The sequence below is a fragment of the Lissotriton vulgaris genome, chromosome 12 (genome assembly GCF_964263255.1).
Source record: "Lissotriton vulgaris chromosome 12, aLisVul1.2, whole genome shotgun sequence".
Taxonomy (NCBI): domain Eukaryota; kingdom Metazoa; phylum Chordata; class Amphibia; order Caudata; family Salamandridae; genus Lissotriton; species Lissotriton vulgaris.
Window position 1 is genome coordinate 116,705,653 of NC_141700.1, and position 13,818 is coordinate 116,719,470.

General features: G+C 44.6%; 1 protein-coding gene across 1 annotated transcript; it reads left to right on the forward strand.

Moving 5' to 3' along the window:
* The first annotated feature begins 277 nt into the window (after nucleotides 1–277).
* Nucleotides 278–13,613, forward strand: MCL1 (MCL1 apoptosis regulator, BCL2 family member). The gene is made up of 3 exons (XM_086947461.1): nucleotides 278–702; nucleotides 10,197–10,444; nucleotides 11,407–13,613. Exons 1-3 carry the CDS (start codon nucleotides 339–341, stop codon nucleotides 11,521–11,523), a joined length of 729 nt encoding a protein of 242 aa, XP_086803587.1. The 5' UTR covers nucleotides 278–338; the 3' UTR covers nucleotides 11,524–13,613.
* The last annotated feature ends 205 nt before the right edge of the window (nucleotides 13,614–13,818 follow it).

Sequence of the window (13,818 nt, forward strand, 5' to 3'; positions counted from 1 at the left end):
ATGACTCTAGGGAGTGTACAAAGTTCGAAAGCGGTCAAAATTTTTCCACGATGGGAGACCACTTTCTAAATATTTCAGCCTAATTACGCTGTACCAATGAGAAACAGCCGGTCATTGTACTTCCAAAGGTGTCGTTACTCTTCAGTCATCGTTGGCCCGCCCCAACCGGACGTGACTTTTGTAATGGAGTCTGGGAATGCACGTAGCGGGGGAGGTACACACGCGACGCCATTACGCATTACCGAGGTGATATAAACTGCGCCTGCGTCCCTTCGTTGCCAGTCTGTGTTAGTCTAGTCTGAAAGCGAGTTAGTCAGGCCTCTCTAACCGACGCCGCCATGTTGAACCGCAGCTGCCTTCTTGGAGGAGCGAAGAGGAGCGCCGTGCTGCAGCTGAACGTGTGCTGCGGAGGGCCACGCCCCCCGCTCGGGGAAGCGGACAGCGGGTGTAGCGACGGCTACAGCTCGGACTCCACTTCCAGCCCCTGCAGCCCGACTACGGAGTCTCCGCGCTTCCTGGTACCGGAAACCTCCCAGCCTGCCACTAAGGACAAACTCTATTGCCGCACCCTGGGACTGCTCCGGGAGTACTACCGCGAGTGCGCCGAGGGGAAGAAGTCCAAGGGAGCCACCGACCCTGCCCTTAGCACTCTGCGGAGGTTAGGGTGTTCCGTCATGGACAAGCACCAGATGGCCTTCGATGGTGAGAAATGGGGAGGGTTTGAACAAAAGCTACACCGACCGGTTACAATTTTACGGTTCTAAATCGTATTGTTGGTTTATTGAAAATAGCAAGAACACAGGAACAAGTATTGAACCATAGAAAGGGCTTCATTATTTCCCGGTAGCAGTCGCCATGAAAAGCAGGTGGGGCTGTTCAAAGGGAAGTCAGATCACCAAGCTAGCTATTCGATGCTTTTACCCATGAATAGCTCTGGTTATATTGTAGGCGCCAGGCCTGTGCCCCTAGTGGGCTAATGAGGAGCTGCATACAGTATTTGACAAGAAGCGAAGTACACGCCCCCTATGGTCTGCACGTAGCCCTCCGGGTCCATCTGGTAACAGATGGCCTGCACAAAGCAAAATAAATGTGATTATTGCTGGTAGCTGCTCACATTGATTGTAAAATATTGTTTATTGCTAACTAAACCTGTCCTCTCGAGCACCATCCCCGACATATGTGGCCTCAGATCTCCATTTACCGCTGCCCCTCAACTTTTTTTGATTTATTTGCGCTCATGAGATTCTTTCATTGCTGGCCTTCCAGCTTCTGTCAATGAAGCCATATTGGTAGGAGTTATTTTTAAGAGCTTGCAGTAAATTGTCACCCCCTAAGCATGTTTGTGTCCTGAGCTTGTATTTTCTGCAACCCTCACTGGGTAGATTATGACTTCACCTAATGGATGGGTTTCCCCCTTCTCTCCTTTAAATTAAGTGGTTCCAGAGGAGTTGTATATAAGTTGTCATCTTTGTACACACATATGGTCCTTTATGCAGTAACTAAACGAACTCCATGTTCGGTGTAGTTAAGTGTTATTTTATAGAAATATTACCTATCCATAGTGTGAACTTGGTATGTATTTGGGCTGTCGACTGTAGAAATACTGCTAGCCTGTATTCGTCCATTACATTGTATTCTGCTACCTCGTACCTGTGATGTGTTTTTTTCTTTTTGTAATTATATATTGTGTAACCTTATTTCTGCTTTAGGGCTTTGACTGTAAAGCCTCCACCCAAGACTAAATGTCTCCTTGCCCATTTAGTGCGCAGCTTTTGTGCCTTCATCCTAAATGTCTGTCGGGGATCACAGCGAGGAGCTGCCTCCTTCCTTAATGTGCCTGTCAGCAGTCGCAGTGAGGAGGTGCCTCCTTCCAAAATGTCTTTCGGCAGGCACTGCGGGGATCTGGCTCCTTCCTTTAGGTGCCTGTTAGCAGTCGCTGTAAGGAGCTGCCTCCTTCATTAATGTGCCTGTCCGCATTCACTGTGACGATCTGCCTCCTCCCTCATTTATTGTCTGTTGGTGAGGAGTTTGGGGGTCCTGTATTTTTTTTCTTACTGTGCCTGTCGGTGATCACTGGGAATCTAGCTCCCGTCTGGGCCAGTATTGCAGCTGCGAGTTCATTCATCACAAGGCTATTCACCTCCTCACCCGACCCACAGGATCATCAGCAGACCTCTGGGAAGCCGTTTGGCTACAGCAGCTCTGTTTCTCCCCTCCCCCCAGCGGCCCATCTCGACACTTCCTCATTCACTATTTATCGTTCCAGGGAATCCGGCCTGCTATAAATAGCCGAGCCCCGTATTTCCGGCCATTAATAATTCTTTACTGCCCTAGTCGCTCAGTCCGTGGTTCTGTTCTTAGTCTGTGTTCTTGTAGAAGTTCCTTCGGGTGTTCTGGGTCCATTTTGGTGTGTGATCCTTCATTGATGTGGGAGTTATCCGCTTTATTGTGTTTTTCTGATGTCACTAGTCGTTGTTCACTTTAGTGCCAGATGGCAATCGACAGATCGGGTGTGTTTCTAGTTTGTGTTCTTTGTATGTCCTCTCTGGTCACTGCGCGACATAGCCTTTGTTGCTAGAGCTGTGTTGTGTAGGCTGAATCTCCCTTGGGCCTGGTGGCTTCTGCTCATTGCTCTGTTGAAGCTCCCTTGCGGTTGGCGTCCGTCTGGTCTGTTGGTCACTGATAACTTTTTCTGGTTGTAAGGAGCCTGAGAGTTGCAAGGTCTCACTGGACATTGCGCCCTGAGCTTAGGGTGTATTATGAAGATTGAAGCTCCCTTAATGCGCACATTTGTCAAGTCATCACTCTGAATGGTTTGCTCAGGGTATAACTAGCCTGAAGGCTTCGAGCTTTTATCTCTCTGTAGTTTTACAGGGTCTGTTGTATAAAGCTTCCTAACCATGTTTCTTGGTTAAGTTTTCTGTCCTTTGGATCCATGATAGTGGCTTAATCTGTTTCAGATGGGAGGATTCGAAAAGGGCAACTGAATTTAGTGTCTGGGGCTCAGTTTATTAGGACGTCAACCACTTTGTAATTGTTGGACCCACCCCTTACCCAGCTCCTTTCACGACGCTACACCTCACATTGCCATAGTGTAAGATGTTGAGTTTTAGGGTGATTCTAATCATTGTCATCCTGTGTTGGCCTGTGGCACTCATTAGTCTTTGGTTCCTGTAGTCTCCTGTGTGTGAGGTAATGACTGAAGCTTGGAGTCTCCATGTTTCCCACGGTTATTTTTGCAGTGCCTTGTGATAGCTCCTTGGAGAGTTTAGATCTCGTTTGCTAAAATGTTTTGGGATAATCAACTTTATTGACATTTCCAATACAGAGGAAAAAAAAGGCAGCCATAAAGTGCACAGCATAATAGAAATCCTCACCATCGGACATTAGGCGTCAGACCAAGAAAATTGTCCAGAGACCTATCGTGTCCTGCAAAGGGAGAAAAACAACCGTAGGAAGGAAAAGCCGACACATTTTAAGACAACTGATTTAACCACTTGCCCCATATACTAAACTTTTCGGGGCATCCCCTGGCCTCAAAGAGGGGTTCCTTCTAGGCCGCACACCAATCCACCCCTCTACGCCATTTACGTACAGTGGGAGGTCTTAAATTGGGACCAGGCAACAGCAATGTCCTGTTTAGCAACCACCACAGCCATACCCAAAAAGCATTTATCTGCCCGAGAGCCTTCTAGTCTATCAAAACCCCCCAGGAGGAGGCGCAGGGGATCATGGGGAACCTGCCAACCCAGTGTTTGTGGAAGTTTAGATTCTATACCTACCCAAAAGGAGGTGAGACCTGGACATTGCCAAACCATAGGAAAGAAATCGGCTAGAGCATGGCCACATCGGGTACAGTCCGGTAGGGGACGCAAACCTGCCCTATGTAGGCGTACTGGGGTCAGATATGCTGTGTGGAGATAATAGAGTAGTTGGGTAAGGGGCAATCTGGAGGAGGAAGTTAAGAGTTTTGGGATCCATGAGGACATCGCACCAGTCTGCTTCCTCTAGGGGGCCCACCCACTCCTCCCAACGTGTTTGCAGTGCGTGTAGGGTAGCCGGACGATTATATATCCAGGAGATTCCCCCCTTTCCTAAATTGCCCATCATGACCTGCGCCTCAAGCAGGCCTAACTCAGGAAGTGGGGTACCAGGGGAGACCTGTGCAAGGAGGGCGTGACTAAGTTGCAGGTATTTATAAAACTGCGTTGAGTAGAGGGAGTGGTGTTTTTGCAGTTCCGAGAAGGCTCGGATATGGTCCTCAACCCAGACGTCCCCAAGAAGTGATTCCGATTTGGTCCTACTGGCGAAACCCCTCGAAGGCCGATATCTCCGGTAGCCAGGTCCCATGCCACAGGGGGGTATGTTGGGTAAGTTTCTTGTCCCATTGAGTATATCGCAGGGCTGAGCGCCACACCAAGACCGCCCTGATGATGAGAGGAATAGTCTGCGGGATAGGGGGGCCGAATAGGTAGGCCTGCAACTCGGGGGAAATCCATGATCCCGTGTTCAACTCGGTAGGCCGGATCAGACTAGCCCCCGGCGAACCAGTCGTGAATAACAATGAGTCTGGTAGTGAGATAATAAAGGTGGACGTTGGTCATTCCCATACCTCCATCATGGGGATGTATCAGACTAAGGGCCAGGGACATACAGGGTCTGCCGTTCCCCCACAAAAACTTTGTAATAACCTCATCGAACTCACAAAACCAACTACCTGGGAGATGAAAAGTAATGTTCTGTAGAATATAAAAAAACGGGGAAGGATCATCATTTTAAAAAGTGCCCCTCTACCGAGCGGGTGGGACTGCCAGCGTTTAAGATCGGATTCAGCTTTTGTAACCAGGGGAGTGAGGTTGAGAGCCCATTCCAATTCGGTGAGCAGGGTTTTCCAAATCCCCAAATATTTAAGCAACTGTCTCCACAGGGGGATTACAGACTGCCAGTCAAAGCAGGATCGTGAAGGGTGAAGGGGAACCAAAGTGGATTTCCTAGGGTTGAGTCGCAGGCCGCAGACGTCCTCGAAGGACCGTAGCACCTCCAGACAATGCGGACCGGAATGCTCCGGATCTGTCAGGAAAAGGACGTCGTCTGCATACAAAGCGATCTTGTCGGTTTGTTGAGAACCCCAGGACCAACCTTGAATCTGAGGATCAGATCGTATGAGGCATGCCAACAGCTCCATCGCCAGAGCGAATAATTGTGGTGAAAGAGGGCAGCCCTGGCGGGTGCCTCTGCAAATGGGGAACGCTTCACAGAGGACGCCATTAATCGGGACCCTCGCCTTAGGGTTCAAGTATAAGACCCGGATGAGACTCTGGGACCGAAGCCCATCGAGGTCAGAACATCCCCCAAGTAGGACCAGTCTACGGTATCGAATGCCTTCTCAAAATCTATTAGTAGCAAGGCCAAGTATGGAATGAGTCGTGGCGATGGCTAAGGCCAAATGGAGGTGTCGTATACAGTGTCGAGTGCCACGTGCAGGCATGAAGCTGCACTGGTCGGGGTGGGTCAACTTGGGGCGAAGAGTTTCATTTCAGTGTTGCTAAGGGAAATTGGACGGTAATCTGCGCAAAAGAGGGAGGATGGATGGGTCTTTGGGATGACCACGATGGTGGCCATGTCAGTCTCGGGAGGGAATGACCCTTCCTCAACCACATGCTGGATCTCCTTTGCTAATTAAGTCTTTCCTTTTAGTTTCTCATGGTCTCCACAGCTCCCTTCAGCTTGGAGTTCCCTTAAATATGAACTGCTTCTTGTGTTCCTGCTGTTCATTCACAGTGTCAGAAGCGTACTATGGATCAGTGTCCCTGGTGTGGTCCCTGTCTGAGCATGTCATACTTCCTGATTAGGATCTCCTTGTTCATTAATATAAGTAATGTTCTCTTTTGTTCCGCGAGAAGCTCACACCAAGTAATCGTTTCTTTTTTTGAAAGAATCTCCTCATGGTTGACATCTTCCAGGATAATATGCTCTGAATATTTGCATGAGGCGTAGCATGGTGTCGGTTAATTGACTGAGAGCTGGCCCCTCCGTTGTCATTAATGTTAGTAGCTGGTTGTGGTCTACCATATTATCGTTCTGAAAAACAGAAATAGACATTGAACCTTGCTGTGTTTTTGGTTTGCTCTGTTTAGACTTCATAGAATCGCATACATGGCTGAGTTTTTTTAAGGCCAAATCATTAATGTTTAACATCTGGCATGTTTCTGGAAGGGTGAACACTTTTAATATTTCCTGACTCCGCAAACTGTCATCAACGCTTTAATAACCTCCAGACTCGATTATGCCAACGTGCTATACTTGGGGGCCAACAAGGCCACAACCAGTCGACTACAGACAGTGCAAAATGCCGCCGCAAGATTACTGTGGAAAATTCCCATCTCCACACCTACCACCAAGTACATCCGCGAATTGCACTGGCTGAAAATCGGGTGAAATTTAAATCTCTATGCTTTATGCATAGGATCTCCACCAACAATGCACCCAAGTACCTTCAAAATCGAATACATCCCTGCCTCCCATCTCGAACCCTCCGTTCAGCCACAGCCAACCACTTTGTGATTCCAAAAATTAGGCTGGCACGAATGGGTGGAAAATCCTTATCATATCTCGGACCCTCACTTTGGAACACTCTTCCGGTGACACTTCGTCAGGAAACCAACTATATGAAATTCAGGAAGGCCTTAAAATCCTGGTTGTTAAACATCTAGAACCTGAACCAATCAAAGCACTGGATCACTAGCGCCGGGAAACCCTTTGTTGTGTAGCTGTTGCGCTATATAAATGAAATAAATAAAAATAAATAAAAGTTTCCTTGAGGACTAGTCTGTTTGTGTTCTTACTTTACTATGCTATGACGCCAGGTGAGCGAATGTTGTGGTCCCAGAAATGTAATGGGACGTTCTAAAGAAGTGTTCTTGCTCTTGAGTGGGACCAGAAACCTGGTGATTGATTTGGTCTTCATGTTTGGGTTCAGTGTATTACACAATATAGGGTTCAATTCCCAACAAGCCTTCCCCATATTGCAGCTGTTTGAAAGTTTGAGGGTGATGCAGTGGGCTGTTGGTGAGTGAATATTTGTGCTTTGTACATTGTCGGAGAGCTAGTCTTTACACCAATAGGCCTTGTGGACAGGGTACAGGACCTATTCAAAGGGATCTTAACAGATGGCTGTCTAATTCTACTTTGATATGGTCACCTTTTGCAAAGGTTGAGGTACATTCTGACTGCTTAGTTTTGCAGCCTCTCGTATGTCTCGTTTTTGTTAGCCATGCCAAGATTGATGTTGTGTGCGCTTCTGTGATCAGTTTAGTGTAAAATTAATTTTTCAAAGCAAACGATTGCTTGTTGATCCTTCAGCTATTTACTGACCTGAATTGCAAACAAGGGTTGGGCATTAAAGGTGATCCCAGTCTCCTCCTTATGACCATCTCTTTTGAAGCTGGAGTTCATGCTTTAAAGTGGCTGGAACCTTGTGGTATTTCGTGTTTTCCATATTGGCAAGATTTTATGGCCTTTTAGAGAAGGTGAACTTTAATACTCATTATAATTTAGGAGTACATTTTTGGTAGTGTTTTGATCTAATGGTTTCTTCAGGCCATACAGCACCATGTTTATACTGTTTTCCTTGTAGCACCACCCTGTGTTCATATTGCTCTAGAAATGTGACTCCTAATGGGTGAGAATTCCACATTCGGTCACTCCAAATTTCGTTTGAAACTTTATGGATTGTTTTTTTTAGTTTTTTTTAGCAAAGCAACTAGATTTTCTGAGTCGTTCTTTAGGTAAAATCATACTTCTACATCTAATCTTGAGCTTGTCCTCTTTGGTTCCATGGAGAAAGGGGACTATTGGCAATGTTGCTTCAATCACATGAGACTTATGAGACATTACGAACTGGTGCGCTTCAGCTCCCCCATCAGGAGTATGATCACCAGGATGTTGGTGTTTTTTATTTAATAGCCCTATGTCGTGCTAGTAACTCTTTCTGTAACAAATCAGGCACTTGGGCAATTAAACCTCAATTTACTTTGAAAGGAGCCTTTGTTAAACACTCAGTTTGTGGATTCCTGTATTTTGAAAGCTGACTAGGCAGGAGCGGCTTTTTAACCTGTATGTAAAACACAACAAGTGTTTTCACTAAGCCCTTTATCTCCACGTGTTTGAGACAGCCATGCATACCTTCATAACCTCCACAAATACAGATAGTGTCCCTAGACTTCTGTCTGGGCATTTGTTGTAATCTTAAATATCTTTGCCCTTACCCTCTCCTTAGATCTATACTGCTGCTGTTTGCTCTGCCTTCTGTGCTACTCACACTTGGGAGTAATGTCTCATACCACATCTGACCCTCTAAATGTTCACCTTTTGTTCATGTGAGGTTCGTTTTAGGGGAAAGAGATGGATTTCCAAATGTTAGGACCCAATCTCCAAAACAAGATTTCCTCAAGCCTTTGGAACAGGTTTTCATCTTTTCATTGGGAGTACCCAGTTCTTTTTGTTGTATTTTTCAATGTTATTTGCATTGGTTTGATGGTTTGTTCTATTGGTGGCTCTCTTCGTTTTGGCTTTCATGGATGGTGTTTGGAGATAGCTCTGATCTGTTGTCTTGAAGACCAAAAGCTCTTGTTTAATGCCTGAAAATGGTCATTTGAATCCGTAATGGGTGAGAAATATACCCTGGTTTTCCTTATCTGGTAAAGCGAATGATTTGAGGTCTTGGGGCCGAAACGATCTCAACCTATTCTCAAATTGCCTGAGTTGCAAATGGAGCAAGTTCTAATGTAGTGCATACAACCAGCTTTCGGCTGAGATGCCAAAGATTGTTCAAGACTGGTAAAAACTGGTCTCTGCTGCAAGCTTGATGCACCCGCATAATGCCTCAGAAGACAAATCTGGTGCCTTATACTGGATGCCTTATGGGAATTTTAAATAGTTTTTGAAATGTAGACTCGTGGAGGGGGCGGCAGTACACCTTTTGGAAATGCATTTATTACTTGAGTCTCCTCCCCTGAAGACCTCAAAACACAACATAACCCTACAAAACCCCCAAAACTGGTTAACCTGCAACCGCCTCAAACTAAACATACACTCAACTGAATTCCTCCTAATCTCCTCACCCAGTAACAAATCTTTAACAAATGGATGAAGCAGCTAACCGCCTTCAACTGCCTGTCTCAGGTCATTGATTCCGCTAGATCACTAGGAATTATTCTCAACAAGAAGCTTAACATGCAGAACCACATTAGTGCTTTCACCAAAGGAGCGAACCTCCAAGTGAAAATTTTAGGAAAATTAAAACCCTTCCTGCCCCCCCAAGGACATCAATTCTGCCATCTAAGTCCTAGTGATTCCCAGGCTAGATTATGGAAGCGCAACCTTAGGCAGCTTGCCCAATTCCAGGACGACTCCCTTAAGGTCCTCCCTCAACTCTGCGCCACTGCTCATCACTGGATCGACAATAAACAACCACATCACCCCTGATTTGAAATCCCTCATCTGGCTCCCCTGCAAAGCAAGAATTCAGCTAAAAATTGATTGCATGCATGACCCACAAAACCCTACACTACAACACCCAATGTTCTCTTGCTCAGAAGCTTAAACTCTGTGGGCTCCAGATCTTCTAGAAGTTCCAGCAGTTAACTGGTGAAACCTCAGATTCTCCAAAAAGGAAACCTTCAAGATAGCCTTCTCTGGAATTGCCCTCTCTGGAATTGCCCTGGGAATTTGGAACTACCTCCCCCCTGAACTCAGACTGAATCCCTCAACTGCATCTTTCAAGAAGGAAGTTAAACTACTACTCATGAACACATTTCTGCCCAGGTTCCTTGGAACTCTTCTTGCTGAGCTTACCTGGACTCGTCATATTCGCTCATGATTACGGCGCGCTTGTTATATTGCTGTTTTGACATATCTGTCCCATCATGGAGGCGATCCCTGCCCTCTTTGGGGAAATGCCATATTATGTACTTCTGTACTGTTATATTGATTGTATATGTCTCTGTTCTTTAACATGTGTAAAGCTCTCGGGTACCTGCACAGGTCTTGTTTGCCCTATATAAAACCTTGAAAAGAAATCAATGAATGTCTTTAACGTTTGAACCAGTTTATAGTTTGTCCATGGCACTTGTGCCACTTTTAGGCTTTGTAAGACTTGGAACATGATTGTTGATGCCCTCTTTGTTTCTCTACAGGGATGCTGAGGAAACTCGACATAAAAAAACCAGAAGATCTCAAACCTGTGATGTCCGTTTCATCTCATATGTTTGAAGATGGCGTGACAAACTGGGGGAGAATTGTTGCACTTATTAGCTTTGGTGCACATATCGCAAAGCACCTGAAAAACATACACCTGGAGAACAGTATTGATACCTTGGCAGAGAATTTCACCAACTTCCTAATGACCAGTAAACGAGACTGGATAGTTGCACAGAATGAATGGGTGAGTTTATTCACTTGTTCAGTGTTGATGTTGAATATATACGGTCACATTTGTGTTTCGTAAATAATTACTTGCAGGAATCTGGGTCCTAAGTGCTGATCTTTTATTTCCTTCAAGTTCTGGAGTGGTGGGTTACTGGAGGTTTTGATGAGGAGCATAGCTGCTGTTTCACTTGCATCAGAACTTTCTACATAACTCCTACAGTGGTTTATCACATGTGCCTGCCTGATGCTGTCCTGGACCTCTACAGTACTTCAGGCAGGTACTATGTCGCTGGATGCAACAATACTAAGTTCTAACATAACGCCATGCCTCCAAAACCTATCATATCTTCCTAAGGAACTTAAACCTCTAAAGATGGCGTGAGCAAGGGGGTATTTTTTAGTGGTTAAATGTCCGTTGCTTGATGATTTTTATGCAACAAATAGTTGTCTGAATTGTTCTTTGAACAAAAACAAGCACACATGCTTGCACACATTGCTCACACTGAGAGGTTACATCTCGGAGAAAAGGGGCATTTTAAACTCCCAGTAAGTTTGAGTGATTGTTATTGGAATGCTGAGGCCACTGAAACAGCAGGTGAAAAGATGGGTTTAGAATGGGGATTTTGGCAAGAGCAGGCACTTCATTGCTTTGAGAGGGTGGAGGGATGGACTCCTTGATGTGTTATTTGTGTCTTCGTTTATTTACTGTAACCGGGTTATGAGATTAATGTATTTTCGGTCCCTTGATGCAAAGGTTACAGCAAGGGCTCTATAGTAGTTTTACGGATTTCCCCCAGAATGCTCAATTCATTGTCCAGTCTTTGCCTGGAGTTGTTGCAGAACTTTATATGCATTTGTCTTGGGTTTGTTGATTAATAGTGAAATGCAATGAGCTGCTCTTGGGGGTTGGCCTTCATTGTAACCTGGTGGTGTGCAACGTTATAATTTGTAGTTATTAACGTGTGATCTCTTCTCTAGGATGGTTTTGTGGACTTCTTTCACGTTGAAGATGTAGAAGGAGGCATCAGAAATGTTCTCATAACTTTGGCAAGTGTTGCCGGAGTTGGAGCAAGCTTGGCTTACATGATAAGATGAAGCACCTTAAAGGACAATTCCCCTCCCGGTTGGTTTTCCGAACTGTTGGTAGTATTTGCTGCTCTAACAATAATGCTGCAATTGCCACAAGGACCACGCCTGTACATCCCATGTACTGCAGAGAAAGGTTAGGCCAAGCAAGAGAACAGGCCAGTCCATGTTCTCCGGCCACGCGTGAGCAGCCAGTGGGCAGAAAAAAGTAAGAACCAGACTTATTCCTGGGACAACAAAGACATTGCATATCCGCTCATGAAAGTTGACTCCCCCATCACATGAGTCTTTCATTATTGACTTTGTACATTGTATATTATATAAATATATATTTTTACAAAGAATCCTTTGGTTTCCCGTGGCATCTGTTTACCTGCGTGAGAGTCTGGGAGGGGAAGGATGCAAGTCCTGCCATTTCATGCATTTCACAATGCAATTTTGGATATATGTATGTCTGGAACTTTAATTGCTCTGTGGTCGTGTTTTGGGGGAAACAAAGTAGATATATTTTTGTATTAATGAGAATAAAGCTGACATTATAACCACCTCCTTTGTATATGTAAGCAATTCGCCGCCCCAGTTTCCATTCATGTTTTGATGATAACCTCAAAATTCAGTTGCCCAAAGTTATGTGGGATAAGTGCCTAGTGCATTCCTGGATGGGGCTGTTCCAATGCTGCATACATCTGTCTCCATCAACCCTTTTGCAAGGAGATTGTCTACCATGGATATTCTGCCACAAGTGGTGTGATGCTGCGATGTTTTTAAGTTCAGACTCCTAAATGAGTAATATATTTGGTATATGAGACTATTTCACATTTAACTTTGTCTCTTTTTCTGTTAATTTTTTTTACCACAGAACCTTTTAGTAAATGTATCTGCTCAAAATGTCAGATGTAGTGAACTTAAATGGCGAAAATGTACTTCAGAATTCTTGCCTGTCCAGATGTTTGAACTGCCTGTTTCGCCTTTGGATGCCCACCAACAAGCAGCCTTTAGTGACCTGTGTGAAATGAGCAAATTGTAATCCTCTGTCACTGCACAACTAAATCACATTGATTTAGGTACTAATCAGTGCAAACTGTGTAAACACCCAGAATAGTTCACAGCCTATTAGGTTTTATTTTATTTCACTTAAAACATTTTAATTTTGGGATGAGCGGTTAGTAGAATTTAACATTCCATCTGTTTGTTTGATGTTCAATAAAATACTTGACTCGAAGATAAGCTATTTCTTTTCATAATAAACATCAAAAGGCATGTTGTTTAGAGCGAGGACACTTATTCTGCGTAAACCCTGTTGTGCCCTTCATACTATTAATGCTTGAGAGTGAGGCATTGTTAGTGCTGGGTAGTTCCTCTAATGAAACTGGTGAGTCTGTTTTAAATGGGAAGTTCACTGTTCAGCACACGACCAATGTTTAGTGGATTGCAGGTTTGTGAAAATTTGAGTTTAGCAGTAGTCTTCTCTTTTAATTTCTTTTATCAGCTACTGCATGAACATTTAGCCTCGCTCTAAAATTTGTTTTACGTATTGTTATATTTTTACTTGATGTTTGTGGCCCAGTGACTCGAACCCTCTTCTCATTGTAGTCAAAAAGGTCACCTTCTAGGGTGTTTTAGGGTCAAGGAACGGGAGCTGTCTGATGCCTCCAAATGAACCTTCAGTGAGAGCAGGGTATTTCTTTAGTTGTAAAAGCACTAGAAGCCTTCATTTGTGCGAGATCGCACACTTAAGTTACACATGGACACAAGATGTGCTAGGCACTCGTGAGCAAGGAGCTAAGCATGACCGAATTACCACAATTATGGATCAGCTTAAGAGAGTGACCCACATGGTGTGGGATTGGGGCAAGTGTGTGGAATCAAGAGAAGTTAATGTTAGCTTCGATCTAGTATTGAGATTGCGGTGTTCCTCGTTCGTATTTTTCTGTGTAAATGTTTAGCTGTCCCAAAACGAACTACACCTTTTATTTGTTCAACAACTATAATTGCTTTGTCAGTTTAATGAGATCTCAAAAAATGGTGCTAATGTCAAATGTGCTTACCGATGGGGATATCGCCCATTGTCAATAAACAATTTGTTGTTTCACTGTGAATGGTTTCTCCACTGCTATGTTCAATGAAAGTCACCAGCTTTCACTAGGAATATTTTGTAGGACTGTTTGTCTAACCTGTAATCTTATTTTAAAGAGCTTTCTGCTGAACGGTAGTTAGTTCTACCTTCGTTTTGCAGATAGGTCAACAACTCCTTTATGCAACCATCTGTCCTGGGTATAAATCGCCTCATCTGCTGCTCGCAAC